Consider the following 16,734-nt stretch of genomic DNA (forward strand, 5'->3'; position numbering starts at 1 on the left):
TGGCTGCCCGGCGCCGTACGGCGGAAGTACCGCTGTGATCCGTGTGGGGATGCTGCTGGGCGCCGCCATGGCGGCGGTGGCACTGCTGCCGGTGGCGCGGTGGCAGTGATGGCGCTGCCGGTGGCGGAGTGGCGGGGCCGCACCGCCCGGCTCTGGGCCGCGCTGGACTCGGCGCTGCGGGAGCGGCTGGCGGCGGCTTCGCTTCACGACGCGGTGCGCTTGGGTTGCGATCTGCTCCGGTGAGCCGCGGGTCCGGGGCTGGGCAGCGAGGGGAGCGGGGGACTGGAGCATCTCTTAATGCGTATAAATAATAAAAGGGGGGTGTCAAAGGATGGAGGAGGCTCCGCTCGGTGGAACCGAGCAATAGGACTCGGGGCAACGGGCAGAAAGGGATACCGGAGAAATTCCATCTGGATAAAATTCCACCTTTCTACCTGACAGCAGGTTGGAGGTCGGCCTTGTCTCCCAGGTTGCTGGCGATAGGACAAGAAGATACAGGATTAAATTCACCTGGGGAGGTTTAGGTTGGACACGAGTAAGAATTTTTTCGCAGGGAAGGTGGTTAGACGCTGGGATGGGCTGCCCAGGGAGGTGAAGTCGCTGTCCCTGGAGGTGTTTAAGGAAAGATGGGACATGGCATTCAGTGCTGACAAACCGGGCATCATCACCGCCTCGGAGGTCTTTCCCAACCTAATCCTGTGATTCTGAGGATATGAGGAAGAACAACTTCCCTGTGCAGTGACCCCGCAGTGGCACAGACAGAGTGTGCCGTCTCCCTCGCTGGAGATACTCCAGAACCCTCTGGACACAGTGCCACAAGGATCATCCTGCTGGACCAGAAACTCCAAACTGATCCTTCCGTGCTGCCCCCGTGTCCCACAGGACCGAGGAGGAGGAGGAGGCAGCCCTGGTGCGGCTGTGCCACCGGGCAGCCACGGACAAGAAGCCGGAGGCTGCGAGCTGGTACCGGGAGCAAGGCAACCGGGAATTCAAGCAGGGCCAGTACCAGGCTGCCCTGAGGCTCTACTCCAAGGTAGGTGTGGCATGAGGGGGTCCCACGACACCTTCACATCCCTGAGGGGATCCCCAAGAGAGGCTCCTGCAGCCCCTCATTAAGGGTGAGGGGTGAGGAGCAGCTCCCGTGAGGGGATCCCCAAAAAGGGGATCCTGCAGGCCCTGCTGAGAGGGTCCTGTGAGGGACCCCCTGAGGCAGCAGCAGTTCTCTGGTCTCCACAGGCAGCATCCCACGAGCTCCCCGGGAGCCCCGAGTTGTCTGTGTGCTTTGCCAACCGCTCGGCTGCCCTCCTCCACCTGGGGCACTTTGAGGTAAGTGGGGCCAGGGCAGCACCCACCCTGAAAGGTCCTGGGTGCCCCTGAAGGATTTGATTGTTAGAACAAGAAACAGCATATCAGGTGTGCTTCCCATGCTGTACTTAAAGCATCCATAGCTCAACTTTCCTACTTCATTTCTGTGTCAGGATGCTTTATTTGGGCAGCAGGTTGGTTATGCAAATGGAACTTGCTGATTAGCACACAGAATTCTTCCATGAGACTGTCTTAGGTGGAATGAAAGAGCACGAGCTGGTTTTCAAGCCCACTTAAAAGGCCTTATCTTTGTTCCTAGGTTTGTTTGGAAGATATTGCCAGGGCTGAAAGCCATGGCTATCCAGACAGGCTGCTGCCCAAGGTCCTGCTGCGGAAAGCTGAGTGTCTGCTGTGCCTGGGGAGGTTACAGGATGCACAGGAGATCCTCAGAGTGCTGGAGAGTAAATTTGCTCTGGATGGGGTCATGACTACACACCTGACACGGCTAAAAAAGTTAAGTCAGCTGAAGGTTAAATTAGGTGAGAAAGAGAGGTGTCCAGAGCCTGCACAAGAAGCACGTGGTGGCATTCAAGGGGAGCCAGAAATCTGGGAAGAGAACAACAGGATTTCAGGTGCATCTTCATCCCTGAACTTGGGTTTTGATGCAGAGAGAGGACGTCACTTGGTGGCCTCCCAGGACATCGTGCCAGGACAGAGCCTGGTGAAAGAGGAGGCCTTTGTGAGCGTGCTGTGCCCTGGGGAGAGCCTTCCTCTGCAGGACGGTGGCACAGCGTGGGACACTCGAGCCACCAACGCGGATCTTCACTGCCACCGCTGTCTGAGGCAGCTCCTGGCCTCGGTGCCTTGCCAGGGCTGCAGTTATGCCCAGTACTGCAGCCAGGACTGTGCAGACCTGGCATGGCAGCAGTACCACAGGACAGAGTGTTCCCTGGGAGCGCTGCTCCTCACGCTGGGGGTCTTCTGCCATGTGGCCTTGAGGACTGTCCTGCTGGCAGGATTTGCAGAGGTTAGCAGGCTGGTGGCGTGGTCCCACCGTGGGGACAAGAGCCTTCAGTGCCCTGAGGCAAGCTGCAAGCCTCTCAGTGAGGCAGCAGATGCAGGAGCTGGTAGCAGAGGTGTCCCTGGTTGTGACAGCAGTGGTCGGTACCAGAGCTCTTACCAAGCTCTGTTCCACCTTTTGCCCCACACTGAGCAGCACAGCCCTGAGCACAAGTTCCTCTGCTCACTCAGTGTGGTAGCTATATGCAAACAGCTGCAAGCAGCTGGCCTGGAGGCTGCTGTGCTGAGTCAGGAATCGCCTCAGCAGCAGTCCAAACCAAAGCCATGTGAGAACACCTCAGAGGAATTGTCCCCAGAGCTGAAGACTGTGGCAGAAGCAATGCTGAGGCACGTGTTGCAGCTGCAGTGTAATGCACAAGCAATCACTGTAATGCAGGAGTTGGGTAAGATAAAAAAAAATTTAAGCCTTACTATGTTGTCACAGAATGGTTGGGGTTAGAAGGAGCCTTTGAAGATGATTCAGTCCAAATCCCCTGTCCAGGCAGGGTCACCTGGAGCAGGTGACACAGGAACAGGTCCAGGTGGGTTTGGAATGTCTCCAGACCTCCCTGGGCAGCCTGTTCCAGTGCTCTGCCACCCTCAGTGGAAAGAAGTTTTTCCTCATGTTGAGGTGGATCTTCTTGTTTAATCTGTGGCTGTTACTCCTCATCCTGGCACCACAGAAAAGAGTCCATCACCATTCTCTGACACCTATATTTGTTTATGTATTGATGAGATCTCTTCCCAGTCTTCTCCAGACTAGCCAAGCCCAGCTCCCTCAGTCTCTCCTCATAAGAGAGATGCTCCAGACCCCTCATCATCTCTGTGACCTGCACTGGACCCTCTCAGTAGCTCCTCTTTCCTGTCCTGAGGAGACCAGGACTCCTTGCCCATCTTGTCCTCTCCTTGCCCATCTTCTTGTGTGAAGAGATTAAATTCTCAGCTGTAAAAAGCTCCCATTGCAGATGGAAATTATTTGTTTACAATTGAATGGCCTGTCCCATGCTGGCCTCTTCCTTGGTGCACATGCAGAGCGTGTTTAGCTATTATTTATTGCAGCAATATACCAGGAACCTTTCTGCTGCTGCCTGCGATCAGTCACGGGGCTCGTTGCAGAAATTGTGTGTGTTTGTGAGCATTCAATCTCAACCTGCTTGGTTTTCCTCTGTCTTCAGGGCCTGGAGATGGGGCTGTTGTAGATAAGAAGCCTGTGAGGCTGGCAACAGCCTTCTTCCCTGTCCTCAGCCTCCTGAACCACTCGTGCTGCCCCAATACCAGCGTGTCATTCAGTGGGACAGCTGCCACTGTCAGGGCATCACAGCCAATCTCAAGTGGCCAAGAGGTTTTGCATTGCTATGGTAAGCCCCAGTTCTGTGTTTGTCTCAAGGCACAGATGTCATTCACCTCCCCTTATCATGCTGATGGCTATTTATATCATAATTCCCATATAATTCTCATCTAATGTTGCCAGAGTCTTTGTCCCTTAAGCCCTCTGTTAGACTTTCAGTCTCCAGTTGTGTCCTCCCCAAAACATATCTAGTCTCAATTGTAACAAAAATCCATTTATTCTGATATTAAGAACTGTACCTGTGAGAGATATCTTTTGCAGGGCCTCACTGGTGTAGGATGAGGGTAGCTGAGAGGCAGCAGCTTCTCAGCCAGTATTTCTTTGAGTGTCGCTGCCCGGCGTGCCTCGAGGAGTTAGAGTCTGGTGTCAAGAGTGTGGTGTCCATCAGAAATTCATTCTGCTGTCCCAAATGCCAGGCCCAAATGCAGGTAATTCTCCGTAGTTATGATTGTGCAACTTAACTGGGGTGTGTAAGGGTCTGGGAAAGCCAAGAGGTGAAGACCTCACTTTGATCCCTGCTCAGAAGCCAAAAGCCCCTATTGAGTCAAGACAGGATCTCACTGTTTCTTATAAAATCAAATCAGCTGATAACTATTTATTTTTAAAAATCACTTTGTTTAATGAATACAAGTGAGGAACAATTTAGCGTCTCTATAACCCAGAGCTAATGGAGATGGAGAGTAAACTTTGAGATGAATGTGAGCAGGAATGATCACAAAGGTGATTTCCACAGGGGGAAGAAGACACTCTTTGCTGTTCAAATGAAGCTTGTGCAACCTCAGCCAGCAGAGATCACCTGTCTGGCCGTTTACAGGACCTCCAGCAACAAATCAAGAAAGCTTTAGGCATGCTGAGAGTCGGGAAGGCTGGTAAGGCTCAGCTTTGTGCCCTGAGGTCGGGAGGTTGGGACAGGAACCATGAGATGGCACTGTTGCTCATGCCATTGGGGTGCTGTGACATGTGGCCTGGTGTCCCTGGGGACTTCAGCTTTAGATTTTTTTATACTCTCTGATCTGGGTGTAAATCGTAAGTCATATTGTTCCATAGTAAAATAATTAAATAAAAAGAAATCAGGGTAACACTGGAGTTGGGCATTCTCAGGCCTTGTTTATTTCATGGATCATGGAAAGGTGAATTTTATGACGTTCTTTTATAGATCAGGCTATCAAAATGCTCCTGAAGTGTCAGATGGATGCTGGAACCTTCTTGTCTCCAGAGCATTTACTGATGGGAGAGATGGAGGATCATCTGGCACAGGTGTATGCTACTCTTGGTATGGCACTGTCCTCTCACTATCCCATGTTTCCTGAGCTTTGAATTTAACATAACTAGCTTTTTCTTGGACTAGCCCTCTTATTTTTTCCCTAGTTATGTTAGCAGGGCTCTCAAAAAGACCAAACCTGTGTTCCCAGCAGCCTGTGAACAATACTGTGCTCTCATGTTCTTTCAGATTCCCTGTCCTGATTCTGTGGACAGAGTTCACCATATTTTGATTAATTCTGTCAGATTCTTTGGGTGGCAGTAACTCTAGGAAGTATTTATTAATTTCTCATTGTTCTGTTTTGCTTGTTTTTCCATCAGGGAAGTGGCAGGAAGCAGCCAGACACCTGAAGAAGAGTATTGAGATTGTGGAAATGCACCATGGGCCATCGAGTGTAGAAACAGGCCATGAACTTTTCAAGCTGGCACAAATCCTCTTCAATGGGTGAGCTTGGTTTCATCCTCTGTCCCTTCCCTGCACCACTCCTGTGTGTCTGACACAATATCAAGGCACCTTGAGGGTGTCTCACAGGACACAAGGCAGTCTAGCACAGGTACACTCTTAGGAATCTGTTTGTCTCCTTTGTGCCTGTCTATCTTTTTCTTCTCCCCAGCTCAGTTTATTCCCTGTCCAATTGTTTTTTATTCTGTCAACTCATTACCCCTAGTGTTTGTATCTCGGTTGTATAATGTTGCTGACATTTTCTCAAAAGAGGGAATGAAATCCTCTTGCTTTATTGGCAAGGAAATCCCCTGACTGCTTCTGAAAATCTCCACACAACGACTCCCTGTAACCAAATTAATTTTAGCAAGAGCTGCAGTGACGAAGTAGTGGGTTCCTATATACTCAAAGATCATATTTTCAGGTGTTGTCCATCTCCTTACCTTTCCATCCCCCTCATCCTCCCTTTGTAGCTGAAGCAGACACAATTTTCCTGCTTCTGGAAGGCAAGGGAGGGTGGGATCTATAGCCATGAACAGGTTTAGTTTTTTGTTAAGGAGGACTTAAAGGTCGTGTAAGTCAAGAAGCTGAATTAAGTATTTTGCATGCTCTGTTCTTATTATCTTCCTATTTCAGATTTGCAGTTTCTGAAGCTCTGAGCACGATTCAAAGAGCAGAGGGGATTTTGTCAGTGCACTTTGGTCCTCAGAATGCTCAGATCCAGGAACTACAAGAGATGAAGGCCTGCCTGTCAGAGCTTCCCAGAAACATCCTTCAGAGGACTTAATTTCCCTGTCAAAGGAAGCTGCAATGTGATCTTTCATCAAAGCCAAGTGTCATGTGGTAAGGTAGTCATGTAGTACAAGCTGGAAAATCATGTGTAACAGCAACTTGAATGAAGTCTTGAAATGCTGTTTAGTGAGCCTGTTGTAAATAAAATGACCAATTCTAACGTGAGAGGTGTGTGTGTGGTATGGTGGGAACACAGGGTGTTGTACAAGTTCTGTGTGTGGGTTGGAAGCAAATGTTTGAGTTGCTTTTGCGTGAGGTGTGACTCTCCCCTGTGTGGTGCCCTGAGCATTATGAACATACAGTCATCCAGAGCACGTTGCCTTCTATTTTTAATACTGTGAGGCACTTTGCTTCTTGCCAGTGTCAAATGGAAATGATTGGAAGGGGTGAGGCAACAGCCTGGGAAGTGCAAACTTACAATCTATAAAAGGGGGCACTGCAGAACTTGGAGGGCTCCAGCTCAGGTCTGTCAGTGTGAGGGACTCAGAATCAACAGCTGGTGTCAGGTTGGAAAACAGGATGGGGAACAGTGCAGCATACACCAAATAATGTGTGCTTTCAGGACACAGAACTGCATTCTTCCTCTGAGGAAATTGGGAGTGTAGGCAGACAACTTTTCAAGGGAGAATACTTGGGCTTGCTGAGATTAATAGCAAAAGCTCTTTTATTGCAGCATGAAGGCGTAAGATTTGCAAGTTGTGTCTTTGTGCAGCAGAGCAGGGAGCCAGTATCCCTCCCAATATCACCCTTTCCATTTGGGCCCTACCATTACAGATTATTGTGAAGGGATCTAAACACCCCTGGGATCCAGGATCTTGCCAATGAAGAGGAGGGTCCCAGTGGTATCATCCCTCAGTACAAGAAGGAAAGGTCTGTCCACGTGGTATTCTATGGGGAAGGTCAGACGAGCAGCATTGGCCCCAGCATTTGGTGTGGATCTTTCCCCATCCTCACCAAGCTCCAGCATTGCCTTGTGTTGCACATGAGATAATCTCAGAGGTTTGGCAGAAATCTTGGAGAAATCAGGTGATGTGAAAAGTGATTGGAGCCCTGGAGAAAAGAGAGGAAGTTCCATTAGCTGGAGGCAAGGATTGCAGAAGGGGGAGCAGCACTGCTTATGCGTGATCCACGAGGGCAGGGAGCTGCTTGGCCAGAGTTTTTTGGGGGAACCTGGAGGAGCAACTTCCATCTGCTTGTACTGAGCTTCACCCACAATCTCAGCAGCACTGCATGAGCATGGTGGAGGGATGTGATAAAAAGCTGAGAAGTCCTGGATGAAGGTGATTTGGTTGCTGGTGAAATCTCTACAACCATAATTAATAACCCACCAGCTTCATAATCTGAGAGCAGGAAGCAACTTGACCCCTGCTTTGAGCCCTGGCAGCCTGCAAAGGGGGTGGGATGCACATACTTGTCTCCTTTAGTGTGCTGCCAAGTGCCTCTTCGTGGTTCAGCTTTAGTTTGGGCAAGCTCAGCACAGCGTGGACTGTCTTCAGCTCCTTGTCCACATCGTGGACAAACTCAGAAGTGAGGCTTTCCTCAATCAGAGTCATGTTCTGGGTCACCTTCGTGGGCAGGAAGAACATGGCACTGATTCCCTCTGTCAGGGGCAGCTGGGCAATCTGCAAGACAGAAAAAAGAGAGAGATAAGAAAGGGTCACATCAACAATAAACAGTTTTACCCATCCTGTATCAGGCAGAGGCCTGATTCTCAGGCTGGAATCTCAACCTTTTCAGTGAACATTTGATCCTTTTCCCTGTATGCTTTTATGTGACATGATGCTTCCTGACACTTCTGGCTTTTCCCCCAGGCTTTCATCCATCCTTGCTGCACTCTTCCTGCTATGGAAGTGCTCTCTCACCTGCTGAATCCTGCAGCATTGCTTTGGGGAATTCTCACTTGAACACCTTTGAACTCATGCTCCAGGGAAAGATTGGTTGGAAGAGGTAGAGATGGAAAACTTTTGAGAGGTGTGCCCTGCCCTTCTTGCCCAACTTTAAGTCAAACAATACAGGCTGGTAGGACCTGGGCATAATTTAAATTTTGGATTGCTTGTGACATAGCTTGGGTAGAAGCAGGATATCCTAAGAGTCAACACACTGCCTTTCAAAATAGGGATTGCAAAAGTAGCTGATGGGAGGAGCAAGGCTGGAATGGGTTAACAGGCAGGTGTAGCTGAACCTGCTCCTCAATAGGTTTAGGAGATCTTAGGCAATATTTGTTGTCTGACCTTGCAGTTGAGTTCTGAGTCAAAACCATATCTCAGGATGGCTTTAGGGTCTGACATCATGGACACCTTCACAGTCCTGTCCTCATCCAGGTGGAAGTCCTGCAGGGCAGTCCTCTTGGTGTCAAACTTGGTTTTCCATGTCCCTGGTTTATAAGAGAGAAAATGGAGGATTTTTCTGGTATAATAGCATATGAAACCAGGCTTATGCCTGTGGCTGAATAATCTTGTCCTTTAATATACAGTATTTGTGCATTAAGGAGTTGAGGCATAACAGGGCTAGAAATAGACTGATTGGAGCTACTGATTTACTGCCATCCTTGGCCCCTCCTTTTCATCTGAGAATTGGCTAAATGGCAAATAAATACTCAAGCCAGTGCATGGGTGGAGTAGCCATTGGGAAGCTGATGTCTACTTACGTAATTACAAAACTATTTTAAAGGGTAACAATTGTGTCAATGGATAAAAAGTGCTGCTCTTCCCCACCCTTTATTTTGCTCCTTGTCCCTAAGCAATAATTCTCCAGGACACTGCCTTACAGCATGTTTAAGAACAGCTCACTGGTATCAAATTGTTCCTTCTACAGTGGTAAGAAGGCTCAGAACACTCTAAGCTGTCCCTTCCCTAAATGGAAATATCCTGTCTCTGAATGAAGTTTTGTGAGCTTAAACTTCCCTCTCTGGTTCTTACTGCAAACAGGTCAAGATTCAGCTTCCCAAGAGTAATAATTCCTCCCTCAGGACTATTTTTGTTCAGGTAGTGTGCTTTCTTTTTCCTTCTTCAGTAAACATTCTCAGACACTTTCTTCTCACACTCTCTGTTTGACAGCCTGTTTGCTTTACTGGAAGAGCATCCCTTCACATCTCCTCTAACATGTGCTTAATGGATGTTTTTTCTGTGTCCAAGCACCCAACATTCTTACCCTTGAAGAAAGCAGCCCCAGCAAGGAGAATGCTGACATCTGTGGGCATGTCCTTCATGAACCTCATGATCCTTCCCTTTGTCTGCTGTCGGACCCAGGTGTTGATTTCTTGGAGGTCCAGCTGGGTGTTGCCACTCAGGGCTCTTGGTCGCATCTTGTAGGACTTCTCGAGCTGGCTGTGAAATCCAGGCCTTGCCCTGAGTCCTGGGGAATAAAAACATGGATACTGCAGCTAGCTCCGTTATCCAATCTCAAGGCAGCAGGGGGCAATCCAAAGCCCAGCAGCAGGTCTCTTATAAAATATCTGTGCCTGTTTGTCTCCAGAAACCTGCTTTGAAGAGGAATATCTGGAAGCACATTAAGGAAAGGGATTCAAATCCTACAGCCACCCATGCAGAAGCATGGGATAACTTTCTTCTGAAAACTGAAAAATGGAGATAAGAACTGAAGGCTTGGACACAGCCATTCCTACATCAGCCTTTCTTCTTTTCCCAGCCTGCTTTCTGTGTACAGCTTACTCAACCTATTGGATTCTTGGAACCAGCAGGTTCCAAAAGATAGCTCTTAGCATTCTCAGCAGCTGTTCATTGCATGCCAGAAGAAGACATTTCAAATAGCTCTGCAAGGAATTAAACAAAGGAATATGGCTGAGTGTTATCACAAATAGAAAATGTGATCTTGTGGTTCCTGGAAGCCAGCAACACCTGCCAGACAGCCTGGAGTGAAGGCAAAATTATCAGCAAGTTTCTTTTAGGTCTTCTGTGAGTTAACTGTTCTGTCACCAATGTCTTTGTGTGCATGTCTGGTCTTTTATTTAAGTGCACACAAACTTTCCAGGCTTTTTCTGGAGCAGCAAGAGCATTCCATGCCCTGTCTGCATCCTGGCTCAGCGGGATGCCAGAGCTGTTAGTGCTGTGTTAGTGTGTTTTTATATATATACTCACACCAAGATAACTACTGCTGACAGTTTTTTAGGTAAAATTTTATAGAGGGGAAGAAGGACTTTTACTTTTCTCCAAGATGATCCGGGAGGCACTTTTCATGCTCTTCTCTGGCCCAGTCACACTGCTCAGGAGCTCCTTGTAGGTGTCGTGGACCTCGGCCTTGTTGAGCAGATCGTAGAAGAGGGCGCGAGAAATCACATCCTCAGTTCGTTCTCCAGCCCCTACCAACGACCAGAAAAACATGAGGGGAGGGCTGCCAAACCTGAGGGTGAGTATGGAAATGGGGCAAAGAACTCACCAAGTGAGAGACCAGAAAGTGCAGTGGCCAGGCTGAAGGGAGACAGCAGCACGTTGGCCGTGGCTGTCCGGATGGACTGCTGGCGGTACAGGTCGTAGCCAAAGTTGGAGACTGCAGCTGCCAGCTTGTTCACGGGGCTCTTGTAGAATGGATCTTCCTCTTCCTCACCAGCATTGGCTCCATCAGCTGTGGCAGAGTTCTGGCAGGTCCAAGGAGTGCTTTGGTTAGACTTGCAGGTGTGGTAAACACTTCATAGGCAAACAACTACAGGTGTTTTTCTATGACCTACAGAAATATTGACTTAATCTTACAGAGAGTGTAGGAACAGTTACTTTAATGCCAAAGGCAGCACTGAGTTTGAAATTCTGCCTCCTGGTCATCCCCTGATGTAACTACTGTGGTTTTATCCAGGTAAAGCAGGAGTTAGTCTCATTATGTTGCTAAATAAAATCCCAGTAATTTAGGAGGGTAGTGCTTAATCCTTTGGTAAGAATCTCTAAAATTGAATTACCTGCTCTGCTCCTCTTCCCCTTGCTCTCTGCATATTGTCTCCCACTCACCTGCTCAGTAGCTGAGTTCTGGGTTCTGCTTGGGACAGTTAAGAGACCCAGGAAAAGGAGAACCACTGGAACCTGCATGCCTGGACCTACAGAGTAAGAATATGACAGAGAGAGTTTGAGCAATCAGATAAACACATCTCTACACAACTATTCAGTGTACCTGGCTGTGACAGGAGCTGCAGTGACAGATGCTGCTGCTTGTCCTTCTAGTTGTGAAACACACACCTGATCTGAGCCAGGTTTCCTTCTCTAGTTGGAAGCATTCAGCCAGGCTGGCCCCAGTGACTTTAAAATTGGGCAAGCACATGGTGTGGTTGTGCCTGAGCACAAAAGCAGATGTGTATGGCCCAAACCACACTGATGCTGGCAGTTATTGAGTGCCAAGGTCCAGAAAACACCAAATCATTACTTCTGAGTCTTAGGCTTCAGAAAAATTCAAGACTTCATTTATAAAAAGTACCAAATCCATATTGCTGAATGGGGCAGAAGGCAAGACTGACTGGTTACTGCTTTGATATACAAATCACCTGCCTCAGGCAGTAGTTTGCTGTTTCTTGTGTCTACACGTACCTGTGTCCATTCTTTGCTTCTTATTTGCAATCTGATGAAGTAAAATAGAAGAGATTTCTTAAAAGACAATAAGGAAACCTGGAGAAGTGAAAGGCAGAGCTTGGCTTATTCAACATTTTTATGGAGGTGGGAGAAAACCACCAAACTCCCCAAAGCTGTTCCTTCTGTGGAATCCACTACTCATCACTCCAGTCCTGGGATGAGTGGCCCTTCCAGACGGATCTGTCTGTCCAGAAGGGCACTGAGTAACCCAGGGCTTTGCTGTGGGTAAACCAGAGCTACTGAAGTGTCCTGCCCCCAAGGACAGACGCCACTGAGGCTGGCCTGGAGCAATGTTTAGATAGATTCCCAGAAATTAAAGGAAGAGGGTTGTGTTTAACTAACCCCTGTCATCCAGGCAACTAGAGAAATCAGAGGAAGAACATGTGTTTCAGATTAAATTCAGCTACAAAGAAAACATGCCTGCTGCTAGAAATACATGTGGTGACAACAGCCCCAGCTCAAGACCCCATTCAGGCAGAGTGAGAGGCAGTTTGCTGTTTCCCTTCCCTGCCTTTTCTCCTGGAGGCAGCTCTCCCTTGGAGAAAAAAGCATCACAGGGGAGGTTTTAAGCTCTCATCTGTGTTCAGCCAGTGTAACACAAGTGGTACCCTCCTTCCCCCCTGCACTTGCATCCTGCAACCTGCTGCCATCCCAGCTGCAGAATGGGTGAGGTTTCTGGTGCAGAAGATGTGAATCAAGAGGATTTACTATCTGGTGTATCTGGTGGTGTGATAGTGGGTATGATGCTGGGATTGCTCCTATCATTCCAGAGATTTACAGTGCACAGGCACCACGCTGGAAGAGAGATGCCAGAAGACCTGCATGAGTCTAAGTCAAACAGACTAAGCAAGGGCTCTGTGAGGATGCCTGTGCCAAGCTGCACTCCTGCATGCTGAGAGGAAGAGGTTTGGCCCAGTCAAGCTTAGAGATGAAGCTTTTCCATGGAGCATAACCTTTTCTCTGAAGAAAAAGAAAATAATCTCAGCACAACCTCTGCTTCCAGCTACACTGAGCTCCTGGGAGCATGGGAGCAGAGATTGGTTTTGCAGATTGTATTGTTTTTGCCAGTACTGTCACCAGCTTCATATTTCTCAGACTTTGCCAAAAAGCAATTTCCATTTTAAAAAGACAAAGCCTTTTGCGTTTGAATTGGCCTGAACATCTGGATTCTATTTGTATTTCTCTTAGCACACAGCCAGAAATGCAGAGAAAAGAATTTGGTTGGATCGGAGGTGGGATGGTTTCAGGCATGATATTAAAATCTGTGGAAGGAGAAGAGAAGGAGCAACAGCGAGTGATGTTACAGTCAAAAGGTACAGGAAGAAAACCTTGAGAAATGAGCTGAGAAGGAACTTTGTGTCTGGGAGTCATCGATTTGTGAAGGCCTGCAGGTGCAAAGGAAATATTTTACTTTCCACCTACAGTGGGATAAGTCTCCCACATCATTTATAAACAGTTCTGACTTTGAGGTGCTGTGAAACAGGACCCATGAGTTCAGACTGCTCGCTCTGCTTGTTCCACAGCTCCTGGAGCATCCTGCAGCCACCAGCTCCAGAGGATTTGACTGTCACGCCATCACAGACAAAGAACATGTTCCCAGCTGCAAGGCAGATGCTTGAAAGGCAGAAAACCCACCCCAGTTCCCGAGCACAGCTCAGCCCTGGGGGCAAAGCTGATGCTGGTGGCTCCCCATCCTTGGTGAGGTCTCTTGGTGGGAATCCCACCTGCAGAAGAGCCATTCTTCCCATTTTCCAGGTGCTCTGAGAGCTGCCCAGCCTCAGCCCCTGCCCTGTGCTCCCCTGGCTGCCAGCAGTGGCACAGCTGAGCTGTCCCTGAGCTGTCCCTGGGCTGTCCCTTACCTGGGGCTCCTCTCGGCCGCTGCTGTCAGGGCTCCCAGCGGTGCGAGTCGAGGACAGTGCGGGTTTGGTGCAGCCACATCTGCTTTTTGCTGCTTCCCCCAGCCCAGCCTTCGGCAGGCTTCAGGTTACAGCTTCCCAGGGCTCTCTTAAAGTGCTCTGCTCCCATTTTCTGCCCCTGCCACCCTTGCCCTGAATTGCACTAATTTTTCAACACTTTTTTCGCCCCAAAACAAATCCCCGTGCTAAGGGCAGCCTGGTGGGTAAAGCACAGGTAGGAAAAGCAAACACTCCCTGCCCTGTTTGAGCAAATCTTTTATCCCTGCAGTTCTGCCACAGGTCACATCAGGGAATTCCTTCTGTCTCAGAGGTATGGTTAATGCAGTAGTGTTTAATGGATTTATAGATTTATGTCCAAGATTTAATGGAGAGACTGTGGAAACCGGATTCTGTTGTTTGAGGCAGTTAAGATGTGGGAACTGCTTGTATCCAGTGATAGTTACTAGTTAACAAGAAATCATTAACTGGCTTAAAGTTTTTGGCTGAAAAGAGAGGCTGGAAAGCCAAGGACTTGTTAAAAAAAGAAGATGAATTAAGAGAATCTTGTAGCAGCTTTCAGAATGATAAATGATATGGAGGAAGGAAAGGGACAGAGGAGTTCCATTATTATTTTCCACAGAGGGCTCAAGGGGAGCACCCACCTGTGCACACTTAAATTAAGGGAGTATATTTTTAAACAAGTATTAAATTGTAAAACTCATTATAACTAGATATTGCAGAGATGAAAGATAAATACAGATTTGAGGTAAAAAACCCAACCCAACCCATATTAGTGGAAAAAAGGTGCCCTGAATGCTACCAATGGCCAACTGGGCAATGCAGCCAGAGAACAGCAGATTTTCCTTGACCCTTGCCATTCTTTTTTTTCCTCAGCCATGGTTACTGGAAGGAGCAGGATACTGGGCTAACTGGACGTGTAGCTAACCAGATCCAGCTGTTTTTCTGTTTGCAAATGCTGCAGTGATGTCAGGGCCCCCAGTCTGGGACATCTCTTTGGGCTCGCAGGTACGGAGGAGCTCCTCCCAGGTGAGCACTGAGCTCATACAGTCCCTCAGCAAAGGGGAAAGGATGGGCTCAGAGATGCATTAGCTGCTGGTTTTGCAAGCCAGGAGAGCAGATCAGGTGTGTCCTGTGATTAGTCAGTGCTTCAAAGGCCACCCCTCCTAACAAGAGGGGTAGCAGCTCTGCTTTCAGCTGCTTCTCAGCTTGTTCTGTGCAAAATCATCTGCAGAGAAAAGATTGTACTTGTTCTTCTTCCATTCTCAGCCCAGGAATGGGGATGTTGGCTGTGGAGATGTTTTCTTGTGGTTTTCATCTCTTTGTGATACCTTGTTTGTGGTGTTAAAATGCCCTTTATGGAAGGACCACTTGAGAAGTTTTTATGTCTTGTCTCTATCTTCAAAAGAAAATCCACCTGTTTAAATACAGGTTTGGTTTTAAAACCATTTAAATCAGAGTGGTAAACATTTCACAGAATGTTATTACAGACCAAAGCCAGCTTTATTCCTGTAGGTTAAGGTTATCCCTGAAATGGTGCATTAAACTCATCTAACAAAATCAGTTTTATTAAAGCAACACAAACACTTTGCCATTGTTCTGGTTTGGTCTCAGCATGTTCTCTGACAAGGTTCGCCTCTACTATGGAAGTAATGGTGATATGAATTTGCTCTAGGTAAGGAAAAAAATACATCTAATATGAAAGAAGCTGGGACTTATTTGATATTCTGAGGCAGTGGTGCAGATGGATAGAGCAGACACCCTGTGCTAGTCATGTCTTTTCAGAATACAGCTCCGTCAAAATGAAAGCTTTAGCAATGCAAAGTGGAAACTCCTGAGCAGAAACATTAATATTACTTTGCATTTTACAAACTGCCTCTTCTGGAAAGTCAGTGGAGTGAAAAAGAGTCTTATGGTTGGTGTAACTGATAATTTGTTGAGCGAAGCACAGTCATGAAGGGCTGCTGTACTGTCAAATAAGATGAAATTAATAGTTTGACAAGAATAGCTTGGAGGAGGAGTGATGGCAGCAAGACAGAAAATAGGAAATAAGAACCAAGCTGTTCAGGAAACTGAGAACAAGGGAAAAAAAACTTTATAAAAGCCGGAGCTGGAGGGCAGAGGCGTGAAAAGGAAAACTTGAGCTTCAAATTTTGCAGCGGTTGCAGTGCAACAGGGTGGCATTCAGGGAGGTTACAGTAGCCAAAGAAGACTTACCTAAGGCATGGAATGGTATTTCTGAATGCTAGGAATGAATCTGTATAAATAAATAAGCTAAAATGTTCCCTGTGGGCTAGAGCTGTGCCCTCTAGTAAGAAAGGCTGAATTCTTGTGGGTTTACTTGTTAAAATTGCAGGGCTCTGTAATTACAGCCTCTCTCTGAAGGGTTTGTGTCATTGCATTGGTTAGAGGGGTAGGCATTATCTTCGGCCATTCTTCCCCTTTTAGACTGGAAGAAATGCATAATTGGAGGTTGGAGCCAGGACTTTTTATTCCCCAAAGTCGCCTGCATCCCCGAAATTCATGGTTAGTGAGTCAGTCCTGCTCTTATGCCAGCAGATGGTGCAGACTATTCAGGGACGGAGGCTCCCAGAAGCATTCTGCTCCTTCCTTTGAGGGAAGGCAGCCTTCCCAAGTGAGGAAAACACTGCCAGAAGGATGGCCCTTGGGCTCTCTAACTGCTGCTCTGCAAGAGCAGAGCACTATCCTTTCTACCCAGCAGCTGAGGGGGTTTGGAAGCAGAAATTACTATGGACAGGAGTTGTTTTGTACAAAAGTACTCATGAGTTTGGCCAGTATTTTTAAGTGGCTTGGTTGGGTGGAGGGACCCCAAAATTCCTTGATAGAATCCTAAAATGGTTTGGTTTGGAAGGAACCTTAAAGATCATCTTGTTCTGACCCCCCTGCCATGGGCAGGGACACCTTCCACTGTCCCAGGTTGGCCCAAGCCTTGTCCAAGCTGTCCTTGGACATTTCCAGGGATGGGGCAGCTTCTCTGGACAATCTGTGCCAGGGCCTCATGGGCTTTTAGGGCACTGCTGCACTGGAACA

At 47.9% G+C, this 16,734-nt stretch overlaps 2 protein-coding genes across 5 annotated transcripts; one reads left to right on the forward strand and one right to left on the reverse strand.

Moving 5' to 3' along the window:
- Window positions 1–10: 10 nt before the first annotated feature.
- Window positions 11–6,371, forward strand: SMYD4 (SET and MYND domain containing 4). 3 transcript variants are annotated; one of them, XM_004177026.6, is made up of 10 exons: window positions 11–239; window positions 883–1,033; window positions 1,237–1,326; window positions 1,625–2,768; window positions 3,540–3,722; window positions 3,974–4,140; window positions 4,446–4,581; window positions 4,869–4,985; window positions 5,294–5,417; window positions 6,051–6,371. In XM_004177026.6, exons 1-10 carry the CDS (start codon window positions 109–111, stop codon window positions 6,199–6,201), a joined length of 2,394 nt encoding a protein of 797 aa, XP_004177074.5. In that variant the 5' UTR covers window positions 11–108; the 3' UTR covers window positions 6,202–6,371. The 3 variants fall into 3 exon arrangements, with proteins under 3 accessions (XP_004177074.5, XP_030143932.4, XP_072793338.1); XM_030288072.4 differs by having other exon boundaries at window positions 13–239; window positions 1,625–1,937; XM_072937237.1 differs by having other exon boundaries at window positions 13–239; window positions 1,625–1,844.
- Window positions 6,372–6,852: 481 nt separating this feature from the next.
- On the reverse strand, window positions 6,853–13,769 carry SERPINF1 (serpin family F member 1). Of its 2 annotated transcripts, none has more exons than XM_002197419.6 (8): window positions 13,630–13,769; window positions 11,159–11,244; window positions 10,599–10,797; window positions 10,366–10,521; window positions 9,357–9,560; window positions 8,438–8,580; window positions 7,618–7,828; window positions 6,853–7,256 (listed from the first exon to the last, which is right to left on the reverse strand). In XM_002197419.6, exons 2-8 carry the CDS (start codon window positions 11,234–11,236, stop codon window positions 6,997–6,999), a joined length of 1,251 nt encoding a protein of 416 aa, XP_002197455.5. In that variant the 5' UTR covers window positions 11,237–11,244; window positions 13,630–13,769; the 3' UTR covers window positions 6,853–6,996. The 2 variants fall into 2 exon arrangements, with proteins under 2 accessions (XP_002197455.5, XP_072793353.1); XM_072937252.1 differs by lacking the exon at window positions 13,630–13,769 and adding an exon at window positions 11,729–11,806.
- Between the last annotated feature and the right edge of the window lie 2,965 nt (window positions 13,770–16,734).

This window comes from Taeniopygia guttata, chromosome 19 (assembly GCF_048771995.1).
Source record: "Taeniopygia guttata chromosome 19, bTaeGut7.mat, whole genome shotgun sequence".
Lineage (NCBI taxonomy): Eukaryota > Metazoa > Chordata > Aves > Passeriformes > Estrildidae > Taeniopygia > Taeniopygia guttata.

What these genes read in the sequence shown, in the direction of transcription:
- SMYD4 (XM_004177026.6), top strand. Translation starts at nt 109, where the DNA reads ATGGCGCTGCCGGTGGCGGAGTGGCGGGGCCGCACCGCCCGGCTCTGG. An exon ending in TTGGGTTGCGATCTGCTCCG is followed by an intron (nt 240 to 882) that starts GTGAGCCGCGGG and finishes CGTGTCCCACAG; the next exon opens with GACCGAGGAGGAGGAGGAGG. An exon ending in GCACAAATCCTCTTCAATGG is followed by an intron (nt 5,418 to 6,050) that starts GTGAGCTTGGTT and finishes TTCCTATTTCAG; the next exon opens with ATTTGCAGTTTCTGAAGCTC.
- SERPINF1 (XM_072937252.1), bottom strand. An exon ending in AGAACTCAGCTACTGAGCAG is followed by an intron (nt 10,798 to 11,158) that starts GTGAGTGGGAGA and finishes TGGACCTGCCAG; the next exon opens with AACTCTGCCACAGCTGATGG. An exon ending in ACTCAGAACTCAACTGCAAG is followed by an intron (nt 7,829 to 8,437) that starts GTCAGACAACAA and finishes TCTGTCTTGCAG; the next exon opens with ATTGCCCAGCTGCCCCTGAC.